General features: G+C 36.3%; 1 protein-coding gene across 1 annotated transcript; it reads right to left on the reverse strand.

The window, feature by feature from the left end:
• Positions 1-6,424: 6,424 nt before the first annotated feature.
• LOC149933938 (testicular acid phosphatase homolog) lies at positions 6,425-27,152 on the reverse strand. Its single transcript, XM_090153100.1, has 10 exons — positions 27,144-27,152; positions 22,204-22,262; positions 18,335-18,430; positions 17,697-17,777; positions 15,828-15,986; positions 14,979-15,059; positions 14,194-14,283; positions 8,787-8,907; positions 8,274-8,365; positions 6,425-6,953 (listed from the first exon to the last, which is right to left on the reverse strand). Exons 4-10 carry the CDS (start codon positions 17,760-17,762, stop codon positions 6,609-6,611), a joined length of 954 nt encoding a protein of 317 aa, XP_090009226.1. The 5' UTR covers positions 17,763-17,777; positions 18,335-18,430; positions 22,204-22,262; positions 27,144-27,152; the 3' UTR covers positions 6,425-6,608.
• Between the last annotated feature and the right edge of the window lie 841 nt (positions 27,153-27,993).

Genomic DNA, 27,993 nt, shown 5'->3' on the forward strand with positions numbered 1-27,993 from the left:
ACCTTATAGGTTTGTTATTGGTGGTTTTGGGTGATGACCTCATCAGTCTTATATGACGTATGGCCCCACTTTCTTTATAAGACTTCATAATTTCACCTTGTAAATACAAATGGCTAGTATATGGACCACGTTTTGATCGTGTACCTTATCGCTTGCCTTATGGGTCTCCGAATGTGACGTCACTTAGCTTATATTTCCCAAAAGCCCCCACTCCGGCCCGTAAGACTTGCAGATATTGTGTAACCATCAGAAATGTTTTTCAAAAATTAAATCATCCACTGTGTACCTTATCACTTGCTTATTTTGGCATGGGCTCTTGGACTATAAGATGAAAGGCGGTGCTTTGCGTGCCCAACAGGTAATGTTATCCAGTTAAAAGTTTTTCTTATAGCGCTATGCGGTTTTTTAGTTAAAGTTTAATAATGTCATAAGTTACTAAAAAGGGACGACTAACTCAATGGATTCAGAAATGTTCGGAAAACAAACTATCATTTTCTAGAAAGCAAATAAACTATTTTCACTTGAAATCACGAGATAAAGTGTTATAAGCTTTGACTGTATTTCGCGTCTTTAGTGTTAATTTAACACAGCGTGTCAATCGAGACGCAAAAATTGGACCGAGGCTTAGGAAACTTCGGCTATTTCTCTGATTTCTTAAAATATTTATGTATATTATATGTGATCTTACTAGACAATGCTTTCTTGTGACGTTTGAAAGGATTGAAACAAGTCTTTTGTAAGCTTTCATATCTGACCAAAAGTAGAGCGTGATGGTGATAACACACTGCTTTTAATGTCTTAAAATGGGTATTGGATCGAATCTGAAGCAACTGCTTTTCAATATCAGTAATATCATTAAATGAGTAAATACCCTTAGAGGAACATTGCGTCGTTTTATGACAAGTTTCTTTGTTGAATTCGCCAATAGAGCATACTGGATAATCAGATATGTCAGCCATTTTCACTACTGAATCACAAAAATAAAATTATGCCATAACAATAACATCAACCGAAAAATGCACGCGTGCAACAGGTTTACTGCCGCACTGGCTCCATATATCAAAAATTAAGGTAACATTTTTTTTCAAATTTGTAGGAAAAATTCAAATCTTTTTTTAGTAATACATAATAAAATACTCTAATAAAATAATTTGTTTTTAGAAAGGTCTCGTTGCGTACTACAATAAAAACTGTTCAATTAGTTTTTGAAGTTGGACAGTTTCCGTAAATGGACCCAAAATGGCACCCCCCACAATTATTTTTTTTGCGTATATAACTCTATACTTTACGAACTATATTATTAACGTTAAATCGGAGTAGCCTACCGTTTTAGTCAGCCTACATTAAATACTTAATGCGGGTTTGACCAGTTGATATAAAAATTGAGGAATTTATTCAATATTTTGTAAAGGGGTACTGAAATGGTCTTTTACGAATTAAATTTTTCTGGGGTATCATACATTTCGACATAAAAGAATAACCACTTCATATTTTTAGAAACCACTTTATATTCGCTATTCGTATAGCTATAGTAACATTACTGTAAATTTTCATTAAAATCCGTTGACCAATGGTGCCTACGTTGACCCTTTAGTATCCCTTTTCATAATGGACTAATCTACTTATTCGCTAATTCGATCATCCTTTACTAATTCATTTTGTTTGGTTTTTATTACCAAACTGTTATTACTTTGGTATTCTATAGCAATCGATTTAATTTACTGTTTATGTTATGATGTTTTTGTATGTCCAGGTAAAAATTATCTGAAACATGAGACTGAAATTTTGTAGCTTAAGTCACATAGACGAGTGGAAAAACTGCAGGTGAAATGCTTCGCGTATGGCACATCAGTACTCGTAACTTGTAATGAAAATGTATCAAATATTTGTTAAGAGTTTCCAATTTAGGTAGTTATTGATAAAAAATTTGTATGAAAAATTTCTAGCAATATAAATAGAGGCCCACCAGATAAAGTTCGCAAATTCTTTGTCTTCTTTAAAGTTAGTTTAAATTTGAACGGTGAGCCGTTCCCGCGGCCATTCCTCCTATCTTAACTAAGGGCCAGGTGCAGAGACGTTTTTAAGTATCGCAAAATAGCGATTCCTCGCTAAATTAACAGAAAACGCGCGTGCTATCGAACTTCGCGCCAAATCGGTGTGCAGAGACATCTCGCTCGCAAAAATAACAGGAAGTCGCTCTGTTTATTTTGCGAGTGGTCTTGGGCATTCGCTAGGCGCGAAAAGACGCAAAAATGGCAGAGTTCGTTGCTATGATTGCCTTGCAGAGACCTCAGGAAATTAATCGAGGAATAGACATAGAACGTGATTTAAATGGAGAAAAAGTATATCATGAAAGACCATATCCATTGGAATTATTTGAACGCGACTTTTTAGCTCATTATCGCCTTCCAAGAAGAGTTTTTATTACAAATTTGGAAAAGATAAGGCCCAACCTTGACCATGAACCATACTACGAGGCCGGCCTGTATCTGCAGCATATAAAAACTAATGTGCTTCCTAATCTCAAAGGAGTCAATTCCTCCAGCTTCTCCAGAAATGCCATACAATGAAACCTCTCCAATTAAACAAACTACTCTCATTTCGAGATCTGATAGTTCTGGTATTTGGGATTTTCCTCCTCCAGTTTTCTTTTTCTCTATCCAGGGCCTGGGTATTTTTTTCACCCTACTTTTGAGGTCCACCCACTTTTTTTCGAACCTGTTGGCCTGTTCTGGTAGCACCTTTACCAACTGCCGTGACCACCCCCGCTATTTCGTTCCATGCAGCATCAACGTCCGCTTTGGTTTGGTTCATTTTCCCGGTGCATATTTATCTTGTTATTAACTCTTGTCTCGCGTCTAAGGGCTTCAAGCTCCCTTGGAGAGTATTTTGTTTAACGGTCATCTCCTGCTTTAGGTTTTCCCATGTTGTAAATAAATATAGAACCAAAAATATACAATACTTAACGAAATCAATAAATATATATAAGAAAACTATCTAGACCAATGGAGAGGAAAATCGCGTTCTTGGCTGAAATTGCGCCAAACGATTCGAAAGAAAAGCAGACGGCTTTTCGCGTCAAAAATCGAGCTCTCTTATTGGTCCTTGACTTTGCGATAGAAAAATTACAAAATAATCCGATTAACAGCCTACAGGCATCGCTAAAACGTCTCTGCACCGCGCTTTCGATTGCGAGGATCGCGAAATAATCAGCTCGCTAAATCCGAAACGCAAAATTGCAATCCGGTTAAAATTAACAGGAATCGCAAAACGTCTCAGCACTAGGCCCTAAGTGTCTAGGATGATTTATCCAAAGCAGATTCTGCTAAGCTTCTCACTGTGTTAACTTTTGAGAAAACGTGAATCGTGTCTACCAACTGCAAGTTCCCCGAGGTGACATGGTTGGAAAACGGTCGGATTGAAAAAATTATACAAATGAAAAATATTTTTATGCTTTTAAATAACATCTTACAACAAGTTTAATAATAATAATAATAATCAGCTAGGCTAATACCCAAGGCACCACCTTAGGCCTAAGTCATCATGCGACTTTTGAAGCCATTAATTCAGGTGGCCGGGTTACAATGCGTAGGAGGGTGGTGGCAAGCCCTGCATGCCACGAGATCGAGCCAACAGCTCCCTACACTAACTATTACCGTTAACCTCAACAAGTTTTTAGTAATAAGGAAAGAGTAAACCGATTTTTTTTAATACTTATTTCAATCTGAGTAAATTTGTAGTACAAAAGCTAGCAAATGATTTCATATTAAATAAAGGGTATTTTAGGGGTTGGATCTACATTGTGGAATAATGAAGTTTCTGGTTCCCATTAACGCACGCTTTTTAAGTTGAAGGAATTACCGTTAACTAATAATTTCCAGTCTAGCATTTATTATTGCAGCCAATGAATCTCCGATACCTAAAATAAGCGATCTATCGTTCTGCTCTCACGTGAGTTATGATGTTTCCTCACATGACGTATCACGTGATACAAAGAGTCAATGACCAAGTCGGCAAAGCTCTAATTTTCAGGCTTGCAGCTGATTGCATATAGCTGCTAATAGACACGTAAAAGATGCTAACTACAAGTGACATTAAACCTTTAATTTGAAATAATTACAGTAATAAAATAATCAAATTAAATGAAAAATAAATCAATTTGATATTTTCTCTATTGGCTGGAAAAACAATTCTAAAGAAGATAATTTTTATTACGATTTTGTCATGTGCGCAAATATTAATTAAAATGTAATTGCAATACACGTAATTATTAATAACTTAATAACTATAATTATAAAGAAAAAATACCGTTGTTAATGATAAAATTGGAACATATGCAATTTAGCAACAGAGTTGCAAACCCCTATACCATTTGAACTATTCAATGTATTATTATTTTTTATTTTAGTTTCCGAAAAATTACAGACAGAATTAATAAGCGAAACCATAAATTTGCTAGAATTGTGCCGGGCCGTAATTCAGCAGTTTACAATTTCGTCTGTTGGCTTTATTGACGGCTATAATAGGCAATTAGCACTGGTGAGCATTCTGCAAGTTTAATTTTAAAACGAATTTTCAGAAAGCCCGACTCATTAATATCCATTTTAGCTACGGTCTGCAGACAAAAATCTTCATTATAGTTCTACGTCGGGGTGAGTACAGCCTTTCAGACCCTTAACCGACTAGTAACCAAAATGGCTGCGCTACATGGGACGTTACGAAGTCATACTAAAAATGCGAGCTAATATTGGTATTTTTGTATTTAGTATTATGTTTTTCATAAGCATAAGAATATATTATCTTCAGAGTGAAACTGCCACTTTGCTTTTTACAGTTTTGTATCGATTTTTTTATCTTCTTAACTGACACGAATATTCCATGAGTCAAAGAAAAATCGAAAACCACTATATGGTTGGGAAATTTGATGAATTCTAGTTAGGAGGTCACCTTATAGATGTCCCAGCTACCCAATTTGGCAGCCGGAACCTTTTTACTAAGAAATACTAACTCTAGAAATATTTAAAAATGTTTAATTTAATTAGTTATTACAAACTGTATTTATTTCTATTTAGTGCACTAAGACAAAACATTTTCCAGTAAACAACAGAAGAGGACATGTGATTTCCATTTGGCATTTCACAAAAACAAAAGCAAAAATATTTAGACTTATTTCTTGAAATAATTTCTGTTAAGTTACCCAAAATTGAGTTTGGGTATTTAAAAAATGCCTAGTCGTTATTATTTGCATGCTAAATCTTTCTTGCAATTTCAATTGAGAAATAATAATAACTTAAAAGGGCAGTTTTTCGACTTGAAAAGCATCGCTCTCAAATTACTTCTATGCCTTCCACACTATTTCAGATGAATTATCTGTGCTTAACTCGAGTAATTCTTCAGAATATTAACAATGCGCACTCACAAGGCAAATTAGGAAAATTTCTAATTAATTAGCCAAATTAATAACTAATATGGCAAATTATGTTAAGTAATTAATTTAGGAAATTTCTTATTACTTTACTCATTAAGCAAATTTTTATTTTGTTAACTGAGCAAATTGCAAATTTACTAATTAAGCCAATTACTCATTTACAAAAATTTGTTTTGTTAACTGAGCAAATTGCAAATTTATTAATTAAGCCAATTACTCATTTACATAAATTTGTTAACTGAGCAAATTCCTTATTTACTTCACTCATGAAGAAAATTACCAATTTGTTGACTGAGAAAATTACTAATTTACTAATTTACCAAATTCCTAAATACTTTACTCGTGAATAGGGCCGTAGCTACCGCAAATTGCGCTCGGGCATGCTTAAATCGCTTATATAAAAATGATATTTTGGCGCCCCTAGACCCTAACGCGCCTGGGGCGGCCGCCCCACCCGACCCAGCCTTGCTTCGGCCCCGCTCACGAAGCAAAACACTAAATAAATTTCGAATTTTTTTTCTCATTCACGGATTTTTCATTATTGGTTGTTATTTCTTTGGACCTTTGGTGCGGGATTCGCTCAGATAACCAAAAATCTTTCTGAGAATCGATTGAAAGCACTAGCTACTGCAAGGTTGGTCTGTGTAAACAAATTAGGTCATTTAAAGCTCGATCTCTCTAGTATATAAAACGTATTTTTATGATACAGAGATGCAAATGGAAAAACTTTCGCTGAGCTGTTGCAAACGACAGACGAACATGACACCATTAATACTGTGTCGAAGAATCATAATTTTTAAACTTGTATTTTGAAAGTTAACGTTCACCTCATTTTTGTAAAGTTAAATTATAAAACATTTTGTGATTATTGTTTTCTTAAAAATTAAAACTATAGTATACTAGCAAGCCAGTATCTAACGCGCTAGTTTTATTTAACTAAATTATGTTAGCCATAATTACAAAACGTAACACATTCAATTTTAAATTTTCGGTATTAGCACAAAAAATGAAGCGAATTATGCCCATCTTGTGAAAAACCACTTGGATCCGCCGCAATTATCATGTGGTTCTATTACATAAAGTGTCACCCTGATATACGGTACAGCGCGATGTAGGTTTGGAAATTACAAGAATGAAAAAAATTGCATCGCGACAATTTTCTTTAGAATCAACTGATTCTTTAGTAAAACAACGAACATAACAAGACTAAGAAAGCGTAGACCGCGTAACAGGAAGCCTTCGTGGAGCTGGATGGTAAAGAATCGACGGTGAAAAGCGAAGCGCCATATTCTTGTTTATACTTATTTACTAAATTTTCGACGGAAAAGTCACGCAATGAGGTATTGCAAAACAAGTGGTTTAGAAGAACGGGATCCGAATTTGAAGAGTTTTGATAGAAATAGTTAATGGATGTCGTGTTATCGAGAAATTGATGTTTTTCGATGATGACAGTAGCGCCGAACATCGGTGGTGTCTCCATCGGACACATCAACAAACTAAGTAAAGCGTTTACTACGACATCGTGCTGGAAATTAAAATAATCATTTTATATTAAAATCAAAACGTACCGAAGCAAAACTATTATTGAGTCCATTCCTAACGGTGAATAGTACAGCTCGGAGCGCGAGAATAGTTTATTTTAAATATTTCAGTGAAATTTCCTCAGCAACGTTTAAATTTGTCATTTCATATTGTGACCAGAAATATTTGCGCTAAAACATGTGAGGACGGTTAAAGTTCAATTTTACTTAACTCTAATGAACTAATAAAAATAATCTGCTAGGCTAATACTCAAGGCACCACCCTAGGCCTAATCATCTAGCGACTTTTATTGCCTTTAATTCCGGTGGCCGGATTTAATTTGCGTATGAAGGTGGTGGAAAGCCCTTCATGCCACGTGAACCAACCGCTCCTTACCCTTACTATTATCGTTAACCTAAAAATGTTTTTATGGAACTTGGAAACCTTAAACCAGGGGGGGGGGAGATAACTTGCAAAACTCAACGTAGAAGTACGTCGAATCCTTATAGTCATTAGTGGTGGTAGCAGAAGATCACTAATCCATAGCACTATTCATTAGTCTATAAGAGTATTTAATACCCTTTTAAATTCCAATGATTAAATATGTGTAGAGCTTAGTTCAGTTGTACGCTTACCTGTCGTACCAAGCAGCCAATACAAATTCATCTCTTATACCCAGTGAACCAGACCTAGGGTATAATTTATTTCTGCCTTCGGCGAAGAATTGGCAAGTTATCTCGCCACTGGTAAGAGGTGTTTACTCCATAGTTCTTCGGTTCCCTCTTTCCATAAAAACTTGTACATGTTATGGCCCGGGTAATAGTGAGTGTAGGGAGCTGTTCGCTCGCGTGGCATGAAGGACTTTCCTACGTAATCTAACCCGACCACCTGAATTAATGACTTTAAACGTCGATTGATAAAGGCATTTAAAGTCTAGATGACTTGGAATTCAGGTGGTCCCTTGCATATTAGCCACGATGGCTATTATTGTTGTTATTATCTTCTTGGAGTTTTGTCTTTAAAATAAGCCTATTTTGGACAATCTTAAAACGCTGGTTAAAATTTTACAGCTTATTTTCCTTTTAAAATCAGTAAGCCTGACAATTATATTAACTAAAAACTTTATAACTATATTTGAAATTTTACCCACAATTCATCAGTATAGAAACGAAAAAATCTGAACGCAGCTACTTAAGTTCCTACACCCGTTTTTAAATTCGATATCAACGCTGAAAGCCGTTTCTGATGAATTCCATAAATGTTTATTACAGCAATTCATCTAAATTTTATTTTAGTATTCTGTATTTTAGCCGCATTTACTTACCGTAAAATAGAAATACGTTGTATAGGGTATTTTGGTGTCTTCGGATATGATCGGCGACTGCCAAATTTTCGTTATTTCTTTAAAAAGGTTTCCTAAATGAAAGAAAAACAAGTCCGCCCAGAAGGCATTTATATTTTTTCATTGCTCCAATTTAAAGGACATCATTCTAAAATCATTGTAACACCGACATTTCTTATTCAAGCGCGAACATAAATTGCCATAGCACATTGTATAAATTCTTGGTCTTTTGTGCACGAGCTGCACGTGTCAAACAAATGACTAAAAATGGATTTTGCTGTAGAAAGATAGCAGCACTAAGGGAAATTTTGAAAATGAATAAAGTTGACAAAATAAAGGATTATCCCTTCTCGCCTATTTTGACTAGCTTCAGTTCGCCTCCGCAGACTTAAAGCCCATTAACTTAATTGTACAGAGGCCATCTCAGCTCTTCTCTCTTTGGTACGCCACTGAGGGAATAATATGGTTTGTTATTCACGAAATTCCGAACAATACCTGCGGTTGGAATCGAAAAAGTCGTGTTAGTTCTCCATTCTCGAAAAAGACTTTCTGCAATTATCTCCAGGCGTGGAAAAATGGCTTCGGACCACGGCGGCAGAGTTAAGTTATGATACAGCTGAATCAAAAAGAAAAAATCAGTTTTAAGCAAATTCATTTATTTCTATTTATGGAGAGTTACTTTGTTTAGATTATCAATTAGGATAAATCTTTTTCATTTGCCAGTTATCTCAGCGGCGGTAAAATTGTAACAATGCCAATTGTTAACTTATGATCTCAGTATAAAATTAAGTAATTAAGGTAAAACCGTGAATTTATTTAAGCCATTAATATTCAACAGGAATACCGTGGGTGTCCTCTCAGGTGGGGGAAGTCCTTTTATAATCCTAAAGCACTCTGATTGGCAGTTAAGGGAAAATGAAAAGCCAAAAGAGCCTAAGTCCATGATTTTTTTTATTTTAAAATAAGAGAAAAAAATATACCTTATATTTTATCAAATAATTTGAAATTTTATTTAAGTTAATAATGTTTTGTAGTATTTGTTTAGTTGTATTAAAAAATTTCCAGGCATTAAAATTTTTAAAAGCATTAAAATAAAAGCAAAATAAATTAAACGGGACTCACTCGTCCACCGTTAATATCGAAATTTATATTGTTCGGGATAACCGTGTAGATGAATTTAGTAGTTGAGTGAAAATAAATACAGTCAAAGTCCAATAAAATATAGAATTTTATTTGGCAAGTAGACATTAAACTTAATACATTTGTCATCAATTAAACTTAAATACTCGACTTGGGTAATTACTTACTCACTATAAATACTTCTTATCAGTTACCAATTAATTCTAAAGCTAATTCCCATAAAGTTTATTTGCCTTACTGTTTGGTTGATCTGCACTATTTCTTCTCTGTTGACTTCCTTCAATCTGTTAATCGCAATCACTGGGTTTTCACTTCACAAATCACTTTACTTAAATCACCGCCAACTCTCAACAATTCCCGATTTTGGCTTCTGACTAAATCCGCCCGGCCGTTCATCTCCCGAGACGGTCTTCAAAATTTAATAATTATAAAACTATTCTAGTTGTCAACACCTTTATATGCTTTCCCTTGTGTTGACATAGCTATAAAAGAAAACAGAAAAAAAGGGGGTGGGGTTGATAATAGATATTGTTCTTCTTAGACCTTGAACTAAGTACCGGGTTTGAACTATAGATGGCGCCAGGTTTGCGATCTATAGTTCAAACCCGCGGATTTTAAATAAGAAAACAGGTGGAACTTAGACTAATTACCTATTACGAATAATTCAACCAAAAAATACAGTTTTTAAACGAAATCGGTTGAAAACGTTATAATAATTACATTTTTCTTTGGCAACTCTCTGCTTTAACCATTCTAATTGCGGTTCTGACAGATTTCATAATATTTTGATTCCAAACAAATTCCTAACTGCAACCACACAGTCATCAATAGCCTTGTTCTCTTGAAAAATAACTTACAAAAACGAACTCTTTACAATTATTACTGACCCAGATTTTCGCGATGCACTTCGCCACTGGGAAATTTTGACGGAGGCGGCTTTGCCTTCTCCAGACCATTGGAGTCATCAAAGAGTATGGGATTCCCCTATTATTGAAAAAACTGCGAAACATCTTTTTGATGGCGCCTCAAGTGATCGCGATAAAGCTCGGCTTTTCTCGGTTGGATCCAAGGAATCCGGTTCATGGCTAAACGCGCTTCCGTCGCCTTCCCTCGGTACCCACCTAGACGATGATTGCTTTCGGATTGTGATTGGCCTAGGTTTGGGTGCCCGCATCTGTGTGCCTCACACATGCAATTGTGACACACAAGTCGAATCCTACGGGACACACGGCTTAAGCGGCAAAAAGAGCTCCAGTCGGCTTTTTTTTTTATTCAAAGAAGAAAGGGCTGATTGAGTCTGAGAAGACCGCGAGCCCGGCGAAGACACCATCTGATTAATCAGGGCGAGATATGTGTAACGGCCACGCCAACGGGGGGATACGTGAGGACAGGGGTAGGGACACCCGTGGCGGAAGTATTCCGACCACCCACAAACTCTGCCTCCCGGACGCCTGGGATTACAGGAGTGAGCCACTACTCCCGGCTAGCTCCGGTCAGCTTTCCCGTCATAGCGCCGTTAATGACATTCTCAAACGCGCTCTGGTTTCAGCCGGTGTCCCATCCGTTCTGGAGCCTCCAGGTCTATCACGTGACGACGGCAAGCGACCTGATGGGATGTCCCTCGTTCCGTTAACCGGCGGTCAATCATTGGTGTGGGATTTCACCTTCACTGACCCTTTGGCCCCGTCGTATTTGGCGTCTACTTCTACAGCCCCTCTCTGGGCCGCTACCCAGGCTGAGTCGAAGAAAAAAGCCAAATATTCTGGGCTTGAAAACAGTTATCTGTTTAAAGCGGTGGCTGTAGAATGTCTCGGATCTTTCGCCCGCGATAATTTGGAGTTGATCCATTCCATTGGGCGTCGAGTTACCGGGGAGCAACGTTCGACGGAGTATTTATCTCAACGCATAGCGATCGTGATCAAACGGGTAAATGCCGCATCGGTGCCGAACACTTTCCCCCCTGGCACCTCCCTCGGGGAATGTTTTTTGTACAAATATTTATTTCATTTGTAAAATATATAAGAAATGATACATAATAAAAGTTATACCTAAAAAAATTGTGATGGTTTTTCAATAATTTCCATTTAGTATAACCGAAGTAAGGTCATATGTTGTATACGCTTTCTAGCCCAAATTTTGTTTGTTTTGCGCGAATTTTTGACATTGATTTTGTGGTTTGTAAATAGCTATATTTTAAATTTGCATGTAGATCAACAAATTCTTTAGACTTTGAGTTTTCTTTTACCTCTTGTCCTCTTCTAACCAAATTAGTGCGGTTTGTGCTATTTTTTGTTAATTGTTTTTAATTTTTAAATTACCTTTTTAAGGATATGCGAGTAGATCAACAAATTTTGGTAAATGGAACTAAAATTTGGGGTAGTGTTCTAGAGAATGTCGAAGAAAGTTCCAGTGGAGACTCGCGCGTTTTTGAGAAATACCCTTCTGAACATGGACGAAAATGAGTTTTGTTCACTCTTATTTCGTCTGCGCATAGAGTTTGGATATACCTAGGACGTTGAAATTGTTAAATTAGACTAATATGATGGTGGAATATTCATTTCCGTCGGCGGATTTTCGTTTTTCTTTCAGGGAAGCTATTTCCGCCGGCAGGGGTCGCAGCGCTTCCGTTCTTGTATTTTAACCAATCGTAAAATATTTCGACATTATCTTTCGTGGAATTTATTCCAAAATTTGGGGTCTGTGGAACACTGTGCCTGTACTATTGAGATTACGCGTATTCTATAGAGTCGGTACCTTTATCAGTGTTGAGTACGCGGAAATGATGTGCAGGCCATCTGACACTGGTTAGTCTCTCGGGGTTTTCCTTAAATAATAGTACTTAATGAAAATTTTAAATATTCATGGGTGAAACTAATTCACGCTAAAACATTCACGTGAAATTTCATTGTGTACGGAGCTCTACGAGATATTCAATTTGAAAATAATTATTAATATTAATTGCAACGGCATAAAATTCGTCGAAATATTACGCGCTTATACTTAATAATAAGTAATAATAATCAGCTAGGCTAATACCCAAGGCACCACCTAAGGCCCAAGTTATCTAGCGACCTTTAATGCAAGTAGGATGTATTAACGCTTATACACGCTGTCGTGAGACTTGCTATTCTATCAGATGATTATCTGGGTTTAAAAGGTTTTACCCCTGCACATTTTATTTTCGAACTCCTAACTCATAACGTCCCAAAGACTGTTGTTGAATTACCTTGTAGATAGGCGTACGTAGGGGTACGGTACGAACTGAAATTTATTTGAGGGGCACTAATTTCTAGAAGTTTAGGACGACCAAAAAGAAAATGGCCGAAAAATATCTTAATATGAATGTACCGGGTGCAATAAATAGGGGGCTTAAAATAGGGTTCCCCGACCTGACCTAAAAAGCCTTTTGTGAATGTAGAGGTCCTTTCCGTAACGTTTAAATATATCATTTTTTGGCTGTTAAATTACACATTTATTATCAAGTTACACAAAATCTAGAGAAGTTAGAGCTAAGGCGTCTATGCCTATTGTAAAATTTCGTGACTATCTTCGTAGGTTGAAACAGGGTCAAACCGAAAATAGCCGAATATCAAGCGTTAACACATCTCTCATTATTTCCATAAATTTGTATTTTAAGTATATTTATACCTCATTTTTCAAGTATAATATTGATATAGTTTAGTTGAATATTTCTACAAGTTTAATTCTATCACAGTCAGATGGGCAAATAGTTAGGTACATGTATCAAAGAAACGTAACAGTTTCTTTTCTTATCAAGTCTGATTTTCCGGGTTTTTTTTTGCATAACCGCTCATTTAACCATTAAGGGACACTTCTATGTTTTATTATTTAAGATGAATTGAACGCTGACAGAAATCCGAGTTATTTTCGGTTTTGAGCCAAAAGAGCGGAAGCAGTTATTTATATTAAAAATTGCCTTTTGACCTCTGTTAAACAGCTCATTTCTGACCACCTCGCGCAGCATTAGTCGAACAGAATTCTTCAAGCGCTTTCTAAATAGACTTGAACAAGTGGTTAAAATACAACAGCAATATTTTCGTTTTTACCCAGGCCTACCGTCAGACAGCTAAGACGTAGAATTCTCTTGGACTATTGCTGCATACATCCCTTAATATTATTTGGTCAGAAGTCATCAAGTGACGTAGTTACAATTTGGGCAATGCGGTTTTTTCATAGCTTCTGCTTTATAGAGTTATATTTTAATCTCTAGTAATCAGTGTCATTTCCACTTATTATTTATCTACTATGCGTCAAACCATGGATTAATAATAGTGTAAAAATTTAATTAATTCAAGGTCAAACCTTAGATATTATAGATCTCCGTACCCTATATGCGAATTCAGAGATATTTATAATGAAGCGATTACCCACTTACGGCCCGTGACTTCCAAAAACCTGGCCTCTGTCGGTTGCTGTATTGCGCTATCTATAGTTGGTTACCATTGTAACTACGGATAGTTTTTTTGAGCAGGGATGTTCTTAGAGGGCTGTTAAAATTTGACCATAGGGATGTATAGACTGGAAGGCCGATACACTCATTTTTCAGTGCATTTCGCCCACGGCATTTCTAAGCACGGCCTTGTTTCTCCGTTCCGACAGGAAGTGGGTAAACGCTATTTAATACGAGCCAGGCAGTGATTTCGAATCTAGGGTACAAGTCCTACTTTCTCTTTAGTCCAAAGTTTTAGTTCTTTTAGACCAAAAACTTAAATTTTAGTTTCAAGAATAAAAAATTAACAACCTCTGTCAGTAGTGAATCGTACGCTTTATAGGCCTCTAACGCTGTGAATGTTTTGGATCCTGTGGCCGAATTTAAGTCCTGTAGCACTTTCTGAAGCAAAATATAACGAAACAAATAAGAAATCGTACTTACATTACACTCCGCCAAAATCTTTAAAATAAAAACTAAAGGCTGGTGTTCACAATGGGAAGAACCATCGATGCAAAATTATTGCATTAGGTTTTTTTACGATGGGCTGATCACTTAGCGTAATCGGTGTACAAGCCTGTAGCTTTGACTGTACTAAAATGATTACGTAATTGATTACATATTTAGTACTACCAAAGGCGGTACTCATTTTTGTACTCCCGTAATCGGTGTACAGATTTTTAGGAAGTGGTTAGCCCCTCGTTTTTTTAATCGACGATTTCGCCACGGGGTATAAACCAGCCTTAACGTATTTTTAATACCAAAGACGAACAGTTAGCCAGAAATCCCAACTATTTCGACAAGTATTCTGAGATAGAAAAAGCCAGGTGGTAAATAGTGTGTACATTAGTAGAATAATCATAAGTTTATTGGATAGTAAAATTTTTAAATAAAAAAATTGAAAGTTGTGTATCAGATAAAATCCACATCAGATTAATTATATTAATTTTTAATTGAAGCATAATGTTACTTCCTTCTAAAATAAATTGACCACTATTTTTCACTATGTGTCACTCGTCTGAAAACAGTTTCCTTCACTACAGTGCAGGAATTCTGGTTTCACTCGAGCATAAGAACTATGTTAAGTATGTAATTACCATAATAAATTCCTTGCCAAGGAGACGATTCATCAGATTTTTAAGATTGATAATTTTCGTAAATTTCTTGGGATAAAGCAGCTGAGAAAAGAAAACGAATTAAAAGTCACTAAAACGAGGATCCATCCCGCCATCATATCACAAGTAAATGAATAAGCATAAATTTCAAGAGTTTTTTATAATGCGGACTGGGAGTTTCAGTTCTAACGGTTCCTACACGTTAGGTTACTACGCTTTCGGACTATGGGAACCATTGAGTTGGGAATAAATAGAGGTACAACTAAATCTGGCTGGCGCGGGACCAATTTCGTTCAATAAGGAGACTTTATCAACTTTATCGTTCTATCGTGGCGGCATCGGTCTCTATAAGGGTGGAAACTATATTGCAATTGAATTTTTTCGCGAATCTGATGCGAAATTGAAATGTATGATTACTCGTAACAAACAAAAATATGAAGTTGTTTAAAAATAATTTTATTCTGTCAACACGATCCTTTTTAACTCAAGTTACGGTGAGTTAGCTAATAATTATTTATTTTTAGCCATATAACTTTACAAAATATAGATGGCGCTACCGCCTAATTATAAAGATGAATTTCGTACAGTCTTATCAGAACAGGTCCCACGTAAACATGGCAACCGAAAGCGTAATTGTAATTCTAGCAGTATTATTCCCAATGCAATGATGGGAACATTATTGCAGTCTCAACGGGGAACGATGCACCGCTGCGTGGCGCTTAAGATTTCTAATCCATTTTTATTTTCTATACTTTAAATCGTTAATCAGATGCACGTGCAGACGAATTCGTAATGGTATGACTAAATTTTTCATGCCCGATTTGCACTTACCTCGTCGCATTCAATCGGAGCGGTGTAAATGGGGATCGGCTGCGTTGAGACGCCATGGACATCAGCATCGTCAGTGAGCCTAGTTCTCGGATAAATCGCCGACAACGTCGCCTGGCCACTTTGAAGGCATCGGGTTACGTACGAACTTCGCGCTAGTACCTATACATAGAAGAGAGTTTGCGCAGAGCGCTGTATAAGTTTAAGCGACAACGTCTAGAGTCACGTGATGATTCCCTTCGGTTTTACTTTCGCGTTAACACTTCGGAATCGGAACCTTTTATAACTTGAAGACTACCTCATATTTATGTCGAGCTAATGTGACACGTATCTATAGCGTTTAAATTAAAATACTGAATATTCCAATTTCCCAGTTCAACAAATCGTAATAATATTATGATAGGTTGTTCCTTTTGGCAATCGCGAATACTGATTTAAATTGAAATATTCCTATGCCTTGTGTATATTATAGGCGAAATTGGATTACGAAGACGCATTTAAAGTAAAGCAGGGTAGGCGAAATCAAACGTTGGTCTTTAGCCAATTTTAACAGCTATTCATAAGGCGCGGTTTAGTAATGGTTAAGCACATTTTTATTTTCGTCATGTACCGGGCTTAGCAAATATTTGTAAATTGTGTTAAAGATTTTTCGCCACTGTACATGTGCACGTATTCTTTGTCAATCAAAATGAAAAGATGAAATAAATTTCACGAATGTCTAAATACTCCCGACGCGTACCAACCCGGGTTCAGGGGCTACATATTGAACCAGGTGCCAAGCTGTTTTTCATGTAGTAGAGCGCTAAAAACACTCCTATTTTGAAAATGTCAAAGCTGTTTATTTTTTGGCAAATAGGGGGTGCCATTTTGAAAATTTTGAACTCAGCATCATATAACCTCGGTACGGCTCAATCCCTACGTGATCGGCCAAACTTCTAGATCGTCCTGCTTAAACTTTCTAGTGGCAGTTTTATAAATAAAATAAATCGAACAAGAAAGATGAAAGTAACTACATAATGCGATAATCAATTAGTTAAAATAACTGATGGCGGAGGGCAAATGTTACGCAAGTCGAGATACGTGAATAAATGAAAAATAAGAATCCACGACTGTATTTACATTACACACATTTAGTGCACGATACTGCTCATTTATTATGCAGAGATTTTTCCTTCCCGGGATTTTAAACCATGAAGGATAGAATGTTGAAATTTTTATCGTTAAATTAATTTTTTTTAAGCCTTAAGTACGGGATTATTGGTGTCAATATTTTATAGATCGTAATATTGTTGTTGCCATAAAAACCGTAAATCTTCGATATAATATAAAAAAATTAAACATGTTAAGCAGCCAAAACAATCTTTAAAAGCTAAAGTTTAAAACATACAAGGTAGTTTCACATTATCCTCTCATCATCTGAAAACTGACCTCACCATTTAATGGTGTATCGTGTTAATATTTCATAAAGCATTGACCTTTTTTATCGAACCATTAATATTCATTAGTTTTCGATGGCACTACACCTATCTCAATGAAAAAATCTATTTTTAATTTAGCAGTACTCAGAAATCGAAGACATTCCTTTAACTAAAACTAATTAGATATAATTTAAATAAACTATTTATTTATTAATAAGTCCATGTATTTAAGTTAATACCAATGCTAGACTTTTAGGCCCTACAAAATTAAGTGATAAATTTGGAGATCGAAGCAAAAGTCATGCTGTAGAAAAAGATAGCTTTAGAGCAGAAACTTAACGCTGGGAACATACTCGGATATATTTTTAGAAAAATTGGCGTTATGATTATCTCGTTACAAATAATTTTAAAATATACAAATATGAAAAGTAACCGACTCTAAAATGTTACGTACGGTGCGGTAATCGCTCTTGATGAAATCGCCGTACCATTTCTTCAGATTGATTCCACGTTCAAACATCTCGGACGTCCCTTTCTGTAAAGTAAGAAAATAAAATCAGACAGAACAGGTGAAAATATTTCGTGTTAAATAAGAGCAAATTATTCTATCAATCGCAGTCCTCGGATTTCTGATCGTAAAAATGTATTAATAAAAGCCTGGATAATGTCATATTTTATGCAATTATATCTTATAATTATAATATCATATTTTAAAAGGTAGACAAATCTTGTTTCAGAACCTTAAGTTTTATTTTCTAAAATAATTAGGAGTGAAAATTATTTAAATATTATGATGAAGTAAAAGAGAAGGAACTTCTATGTTTGGATTTATATAAAATATCTTCAAGGATCTTTGAGTTTATTTGAATAGAAGATGCCCAAATGTTTAGAGCAACAACCATGTTCCAAAAACTCAAATTCTTTGTCTATTTTACTTCGATCGTGTGCAATCAATTGTTCACTTATGAAAAAAAGAAGTCGTTTTCGGTTCAGTTTTATAGTTGCGAGTTCATGTTAAAAAAGATAAATTCGAACAAGGATGTTTGAATAAACTGCAACGTAGCAAAATGAATGATTTGAAATAATTTCTACCGTCGTGAGTTGACCTTTCCCGATGGCCAAGAAGTCGATGTTGACGTCCCCCGGGTAAGACGAAGAGAAGGGGGTTCTGGCCCCGTGTCGCGAAATCTAGGTAAATGAAACAAATTCATTATTATTAGTTTAAACTCTCTTTTAAACCAAATTATTATAATTTAACAATAATAAAATAAATCTTCTAAAAAAAGGTTCGATATATTCTACTATCATTTTCATTAGTATTATATTATTCAAACAACAGCACGAATGATAACAATTAATTTTTTAATGTCTTAGACCCTTCGTCATAATATAATACCAAAATAATATTAATGAACATAATTTAATGACGAATAAATTGCTTACTATTTGCAGTTGTTTTAAAGTGGAAAGATCGCGAGAAGCGACGCAAACCAATTTCACACACGAAAACAAAAACGAAATCATTTTGAACGAGAACATCATTTACTTCGCAAAAAAAACTCGGAGCTCATTCAACTGCTGCCGCTCTAAGTTTTTCACTCCTTCGAATATGTGAAAGTGTTCTTGCACGCGGGGAGGAAACAAGCTGTTGAATCTAACTCATTCGCTATCCAATCGTGTCGGCCTTAAGTGACGTCACTATTTTGGGTAGGGCTTTCAGAATGCCCCGAATTTAAATATGGCGCCAGTTTCGTTTTAACGAATTTAATGTAGTTATTATTAAAATAATATAAAACTTACATTGACGACATAATGGTTCACTGATTCAGTGTCGCTTCCATTTCGCGGAGTGTAAAGTTTTAAGACGAAGCTAATATTGCCACCGAAATAAGTTTCCCATTTATAAAAAAAACAATCAAAAAATAGTTTGGTTACTAGCTAATTACAAATGAATAAGTATTTATTGAAAATTATGGTCAGACTGTTCCAAGCAAAATAGAAGAGTATTTTTGTGAACTGCCTTTCGGTTTCGTTGGATACGAAGCGTTTCTCTAACACAAACATGAAACACATTTGGTTTCCCGAGAGCCGCTCCCAGACTCTACGAATATTTTTAAATGTAGATTTTCTCGAGAAGATTCCGTCACGAAAATGCTTTTGGGACTTTTGAATTAAAAAAAAACAATTTCTCTAAATGCGGAAACTATCGTGAAATTGGTTGCCCATCTGAATAATAGTAGAAATTATGTTTAATTCAGAGAAAACGGCATGGTATTAGAAGATAAAACTTATTTAATACAAGACGTTTCGAGCCGAGGCTCTTCTTCAGTCGTTCGTTAGTTTTAATTTGATTTAAATTAAATTTTAAATCAAATTAAAACTAACGAACGACTGAAGAAGAGCCTCGGCTCGAAACGTCTTGTATAAAATAAGTTTTATCTTCTAATACCATGCCGTTTTCTCTGAATTAAACATAATTTCTACTAATATTCACCATGGTAAATAATAAGTTTAATACATCTGAATAATGTTCTAATAGGGATCATTAAAAGTGTCAAATTAAAAATAGATAAAGACCGTGCTACGAAACGTGGGAGGTGTGCGGTGTCAATATTTTTTCTACGTTGCTACAAACAAAAAGCGCCTCAATAGTTTTGAAAATGCACGAGACAAGAAAACGAAAATTCCACTTGCATCTCAAACAACATTTATTATTCCAACTTTTTTATTTTATGAATCCTCTTTTAAAGTTGATGCTACTAGTTTAGTAATTAAAAACATGACTCGAGTAACATTATTCAAGTAAATTAGACTTAATATTGTACGATATTTTGCGTAATAAGAGTTTCGGTGGCAAGATTATTAGCACGTTACTGTGATAACGATATACAGGGTCTTTTTTTTTGCTCGGAAAAGTGTTTTTTTTCAAAAACTATTTATAGTACCGATTTCAAATTTGGAAGGTCAATTCTCTATACCGGGGGACATCAGTTTGAGAAATTTGAGCGTTTTCGGTAATGTTTTTCACCGATTTTGAAAAATTATTTTTCGACCACTAGGTGCGAGATAAAAAATTTCTATTATAAAGTTGTAGGCCGTCATCGAAAACCCTTAAAAATTGTTCACTCGACGAAAAACAATTTATTTATCAGTAAAAATTCGAGCTTGAAAAATTTACAAGTTGGTGAAGCCAAATTACGATTGTTTGAAACGATAATTGAAACCGAATTACCTAATCCAGTTGAAACTTTGGTTAAAAAAACGACCGGATTTAAAAAACACGAGGCTATAGGTCAATCCTAAACATGCATTGGGTATTTAAAGGAAAACTTTGGGAGATTATTATCAGTGTTTGATAATATTTCGAACAATGCCTCGTTATTCAGTAGCTGAGCGTACCGAGATAGTTGCCATTTACTATGGAGAAGCAGCGCAAAACCTTAGAAGAGTGACTGAAATCTTCGCAGATAGACATCCAAATGGAGCACCATCTGTAAATACAGTAAGACGAGCAATTCACGATTTCAATCAATTTGGTAACTTGCAACCTAGGTTTCGCGGATTGGGTCAACCGGATTTAGACTTCGAGAACAATGTACTCGCGTACTTTGTGGCATATCCTCGTCACAGTTGCGCTAACGCCGCTGCTGATTTGGGTTGTTCTGCAAATCGTGTGTGGAAAATTCTTCGTAAGAATCGCTATCACCCATACAGAGCTACGCTCCACCAAGGACTAATTGACGGAGACCATCAAAGACGTTATGAATTTAGCAACTGGTTACTAAATGCTGTCCAAGAAGATAGACAATTTTTGCTCCATGTTTTGTTCTCCGACGAAGCGTCATTTTCTAGAGATGGGCCCTTTAATCATCAAAACAGCCATCTTTGGTCTGACATCAACCCACATTGGGGTTTTGAATATCATCACCAGGTTCAATTTGAACGGGTCAATGTTTGGGTTGGACTTGTTGGAAACCGTTTGATTGGTCCCTTTTTCCTGCCGACGAACCTCAACGGCCAAAGGTATTTACATTTTCTACAGAACGAACTGAGTGACGCAATCGACGACCTTCCATTGGCTGAAAGACGTCAGTTGTGGTTTCAGCAAGATGGCGCCCCTCCGCATTTTTCCCGGCAAGTAACTGAGCACCTCAACAACGAGTTTCCTGAAAGGTGGATAGGGAGAAATGGTCCAGTGCATTGGCCAGCAAGGTCACCTGACCTAACACCGCTGGATTATTTTCTCTGGGGATTCGTTAAAGCAAAGGTATACGCCACGCCCATTGAAACTAGGGAGGAACTCATTAGACGAATAATCAGTGCTTGCCGAGACGTCACACCAGAAATGGTAGAGAAAGCGTTTGAGAACTTAATTGTCCGCGCACAAACCTGTGTTGCAGCCAATGGTGATATTATTGAAAATGTTTTGTAAAAATTTATGTGAATAAAATATCTGCATTTAAAAACCAAACGTGTACATTTTTTCAAGTGTGAAAACTCTACTACGTTTGTATAAGACTTGTTCCCTTTTCAATTATCGTTTCAAACAATCGTAATTTGGCTTCACCAACTTGTAAATTTTTCAAGCTCGAATTTTCACTGATAAATAAGTTGTTTTTCGTCGAGTGAACAATTTTTAAGGGTTTTCGATGACGGCCTACAACTTTATAATAGAAATTTTTTATCTCGCACCTAGTGGTCGAAAAATAATTTTTCAAAATTGGTGAAAAACATTACCGAAAACGCTCAAATTTCTCAAACTGATGTCCCCCGGTATAGAGAATTGACCTTCCAAATTTGAAATCGGTACTATAAATAGTTTTTGAAAAAAAACACTTTTCCGAGCAAAAAAAAAGACCCTGTATATGAGGACCGAAAATATCAAAAACGTTTTAAATAGTTAATTTTATTTTCCGATCCAATAAATTTTCATCATTTCGACAAAGTAAGCGTTCTTTTACCCGTTGAAAGAGCTTCAATTTCCAAAAAGCTTTAACTGATCTTTCAAATAGGATGTCGCCTTGAAACAAAAACCAATTATAATTAGAAAATTAGCGTCGGAAGAAAAGAAAACGTTTTAGTTAATTCTGTAACGTAACTACCGTGAATAGTAGTGTAAGGCGAAACAGAGTATAATATCATTTAAACATTTGATGTCGGGAAAAGATGAAAAGGGTCATAATTAGGCTCAATATGTAACACAAAAAGATAAATACAAAATTGTTGGGACGACCTCGGAGTATGGTTTTTATGAATAATAACAATAATGAATTAATTCAAGCGGGGTAATGCCGCGTCGGTTATGAACAATTTTCCGCCCGGCACCTCCCTCGCGGAATATCTTTATGGCCTGTAAAGACATTTTTTTTTGTCCTTCTATGTATTTAAAGACTTCATGAAATAAACAATTTTATGCGAGTTGGAAATTTTGGTTTTTGCTGTAAAGTCCTTAATTTTTGTCTTTAGGAAATATAAATCGAGGTATTCAACACCTATAATAAACGTTGTTATACGAACACGTAAGGCAGTTAGGTTTCAATACAAGTTTGATCCCCCATAAGCAGAGTCTAGGCCAATTTTTGACGATCACATGCTCGTTATTAAAAGGTAGGTATTCAAAATCTGCACCTCCAAGTGGTTATGTTCTTAACTATGCATTTCGTAAATAAATTTCGCGAAATGCACTATGAGTGCGCACAAGCCTTGCGCGAACGTTTTTATTTCGTGTCTCCCTATATGGGGGGGGGGCAAGTAGATGGTTAGCTAGTAGTGCCCGTAAAGGCGGGAGAGAACCGTTCGACATTGTAGAGAGAGCTACGGGTAACCTCTCAAAAGATAAGTGGCAGAGAAAACTGGAAATCAGTCACCTCGTAGTGGTCGCAAAGGTGCGCTTACTGCTCCAAACCCCGAAGAGCAGTATCGGCTAACCTTTAAAAAAGGACTGCGGATAAAACGGAGAAAGATAAAATGCTAATAATAAGGTTAGCTGGTAGTGCTCGTAAAGGCTCGAGGAAGGTTAATTTTCTGTTTGAAATCGTAGAGAGTTCGACTTTGAATGAAAAGGTGTGGAGAAAAATAAAATGGGAAACAGTTACCTAGTAGTGGTGACAAAGTCGCACGTAGAGTTTCAAATCATGCAGAGCAGTATCAGTTAACTTAAATTAGACGGCAAGGAACGAGAGAGAGCTTTAGCGCCGACGGTTGGGGAAAATTAGCAAATTGTCTTCCCCCTTTTCGTAAAATGCTCAGCGTTAGGGCTCGTCCAATGAAAGGTGTACACAACACTGCGTTAGTGTGTTTAAAGACCTGGTGTGGAACTTTCTTATCGACGTTGTGTATGGCCAGAAGTAATAAATAAGTGTGGCACTTTCTTATCGAAATCGTGTTTGGCCAGAAGGAATATTTCACTCAAATTTAAATTTTATTACCAATTCATGATTTTCTGCTACCTTCTTCAATGACATTTCCTCCGGGGCCTCGCTAGTGGACTGTCTACTCACTATTCATTAAACGAGACTTTTAATAAAAACCACAATTGGGCTAAATTATGTTAAAACTCCTCCTCGAAGACCTATCGGTCCGCGTTCTTTAAATTTGAATATTTCTTTTTTATATTAAAAGTATTAATTGTTGTACCTTCTTAAATGGAATATGACCAGGAAATAATATTAACGCCTTCTTGGCGAACTTGATAAACTTACGTCGTTAGAACCAAGCGGGAGCTCACCGTAGCCAAGGCTTATTCACAATTTTATCGCTTTTAAACTTAAAATTAACACTTATCTTTGCAAAATTATTCATCCAATCCTAAAACTGGCTATTAGAAATAAGAGCTGTTTTTCTGAAGGTATTTATTTTTGAGATTTGAGATTTAGACGCGTTTTGTGGCATTTATCAACCCGAGCGTGGCTTCTCTACCAAGTAAGAGAATATTTTATACGCAAAAATTTTGAAAAAGAAGATGTCGCTTCTGCCCTATCGTCGTACGTTAATTTTATCCCGCATGGACAATGCCGTAAACATGGGGCTCTATGCTAGACATTTACTTATGGGGATCTTTTGATAGGCTTATGGTTTGATAAATAATGATTTTTTAAGACGTGTCAGGTAAATCGACAGCAGGTTTCTGCAGCTGATCATTTATTAATTTTCCTAATCTTTTTTCTACGACTTTTTCTACCGTATAAACCAAAATCTCAACTTTCAGGAAAATATATACGTAATGTATAAGGTTTTATTCATTCTAATTGACAAAGTTATATCACGTGAAACGGTAGAAAAGTTCATAGTAACTGGTGGAAAATTAAATTAAATTCAGGCTATTTTCATTCTATTTTAGTTTGTTTTTTATTCAGAGATATATTTTTAATTTTATTCTCGAAGACCTATTGGTTCTAGAATTTCGTAAGTTTTATCTTTACTTTAAATTTGTTAGGGTTTAGCTTTTTTGCCCCTTTTAATTATGGGTTTAGTACCGTTACGCGTAATTTAACCGCATAATAATCTAAAGGGGGTTTATATAAACTTAAACTTATCGTACGTAACAAAGGAAGACCCGAAAATTTATATCGAAGAAGATAGCTATTTGACCTCAGTAGATTGCATACGTTTAAGCACAAATTTTCCGAATTACTCCTCCTTTTATGTAACTTGCGCCGGAGACGAATTTGACAAGCTATTTGACGCCAAACATTTTCCACGAGATTGTTTTATCTCCCGTTTCTTCGGTTCTCTTAAAGAACAACAAAAATATATTTTTAAAACCACTTCCGATAGTTTAGTTAGACCCGATACTTCCAAAATTTCTGGGTCTCATATATTAGCAAACTAACATGGAAGGGGGAAACATAACATTTTATACAAAACAGTCGTGGTTTAAAATCAAAAGCAGAGGCATTTTACGAAAACGCTCTTTTTTACGATCGACATATTTATTGCTTAACTGAAACCTTTTTATCTACAGACAATTTTAATCACGACTATTTTTCGAGTAACTACATGTACACCGTTTTTCGAAACGATCGCGACAGCAACGGTGGTGGCGTTCTTATTGCAATCTCAAATGATTTGACAAGTATCATAGACTGGTTCACTTTTCTCTAAAGTGGTCAATTTAACAAGTCTAGCGGCATTTTGGGTAACATTTGGCCAAATGAGTTTTTTTTACTAATTCGGACCTCCTGAACACGAATTTCGATGTTGGCACTCCCGATTTTGGACCGGAAGCTCAGAATTCAAGATGGCGGACGTTTTATTATATTTTCACTCCCGAGGCCGTTTTTTTTTGCCGTTTTCAAGGTTGTTTTTGTCGTAGAATGCAAAAATAATTGTTATAGACTGTTAAAGCAATTATTTGACCGTTTTATATTATAATATTCCATAAAATAAATAGATAATCATGGAAAAAATTACATAATATTGTGTACTGGGCTACTTATTTCGGCGATAAGAGCCTGCGAGGGTCTGGAAACTCTGCTCTGCACTATTTTGGTAACTAGGCCTATAATCTTATTTAAAACAAATTGGCTGATAAATGGACCGTCGGCCAAATGGACTGCTCATTTGGCCGAAGAAACATTTGGCCAAACCTCAAGGGGTCGGAGTGTGCAATAACTGGTGGCTTTAACAGGGAGTCGGGGTCTGGCTCTTGTATCCCATGGGATCTTAGCTCCGTCCAAATGGTCCTATCTCCACCTCCGACTTCGGTCAGGTGTGGGCTGGGTACTGGGCTAACGGAGAGGGTCCAGGCAAACTGGTAGCCTGCTGTGGGTATCTCCGGTGCCACCTGTGCCGGGTTACTTGGGCTGCTGTGTGCTCGTCGTTCCCCTTTAGGAGCTCTCTCCAAAGGGTATGGCTCCTTACCTACGTAGGTAGGGTGTCAGCCGGAGTTGCCAGAGCATCCGCTCTCTATCCCACTGCTGTGTGTGAAGTGGCGGGCTGGTCGTACCTTTGCTGCACCTTCTGCTGGGATGAGCGGCTTGCGTCGAGGGTGGGTCCATCCGTAGTAGGGTTCTACAACCCATGCTGCTTTTATCACCTGTCCGGGCTTGTGGACGCTAGAGTAGGGCATACTGATGATAGACCTCCAGTGGTGTGGTTTGAATCTTACCGGTACACCGGGCTATGAATCTGACACATGCTCATTTGGCCGACTGCTAATTTGGCATTTGGACGATACTAGGTGCATTTGGCTAGGTACTGTCCTCTTGGTCGCGTTTTAGAAGACCCAGCTTAGAAGGCCCTCGAGCAAAGTGAGGGCGCAACGCCGTTAGGCTCCAATACTTAGAAGACATTGCCCGTTCTATTATTCCACCTAACACTAAAGACATTGGACAGGCTATAGTATAAGAGTCGGTTAAATGAGCAGTCGGACAAACGAGCAGTTGGTCAATTAAGTAGTCGGACAAATGAGCAGTCGTTCAAATGGGCTACTCATTTGGCTCATCAGAATTTCGGCTAAAAGAGTAGTCGGCCATATGGTCTGCTCATTTGGCCAACCGAAAAGTCGACCAAATGAGCTGTCGGCCAAATGGGCATTCGGACATATGAGCAGTCGCCCAAATGAAATTCGGTCAAATGAGGAGTCGGCCAAATGCACCCCACCCCACATGGCACGCACACATAGCGCCCCGTGCCCGTCACTCACCCCGATAATTACATCGCGTTGCGAAAATCATGAGTTTTCTTGTTTTTAGTGCTATAACTGTTCTTAAAAAGTGGTAAGTGTTTATAACCAGCGGTTCTGATCATCTGTATGTTTATTTCAGTGTACCATTCTTTGAGGTTATGTATGATCTCGTGTGTTTTAGATAGAATCGCAACTAAATCTACACGGTGATGATGACAATCGAAGTAATTTGTGCATTCTTTGTTCGAAATCTAAGGAAAGTGGCGTACTTACGTTGACAAAAGGAACAGTGTCGGGTTATGATAAACTGAAAGTTAAGTTAGAAGAAACCACCTGTGGACTGTGAGAAGGATGATAAAATACGCGAAAAAGTAGATTAGTCCATAATTAAAAGGGATAATATAGCTAAATCCTAAACAAATTTGAAGAAATTAAAAAACTTACTACTAACTCGTACCCAATAGGTCTTCGAGCAAAAAACGGGAAACTCGGATCAAATAGATCTTTGAGTAATAAACTAAATTATCTATCAGACGAGACGACCTACAGACTTCGAAGCCGTCTGGATTGAAATGAAACTTAAATGCAATCGGGATCTTCTGTCGGGGAATATTTATTTGCCTCCCAACGCCGCGGTTTCACAATACAGCGATCTCACGAACCTTTTAGAAGCACCTCTTTTAGATTTACATAAATTACTTTTTTTTTGATGTTTTCTAGTTTTTTTAAATCATTATTACAGGTACTACTGGAGACAATAGGTAATCGCGGGTTTGACAGTGACTATAGATTTATAAAGAGCTATAAAGCAGGGATTTAATTTGATTTGCTTAGATATTTTATAAGATGCACCTATTAATTTATTAGCTTTTTTTATAATATGGTTTATGTGTGTCAAATATTACTCCTAAGTCATGGACTTTATCTCGACGGTTTAGGATCGAACCGTGTAAATTATAATTATATACAATTTTATTAGATTTACGAGTAAAGGAAACTACTATTGTTTTATCGTTGTTAATTGGAATATTGTTTGGCTGACATCATTCATTTAATGCAATTAGTATATATATATTCATATATATTATATATATATATATATATATATATATATGAATTGAAT

This window comes from Leiobunum rupestre, chromosome 7 (genome assembly GCF_980474605.1).
Source record: "Leiobunum rupestre chromosome 7, qqLeiRupe1.1.hap1, whole genome shotgun sequence".
NCBI classification, from domain to species: Eukaryota; Metazoa; Arthropoda; class Arachnida; order Opiliones; family Sclerosomatidae; genus Leiobunum; species Leiobunum rupestre.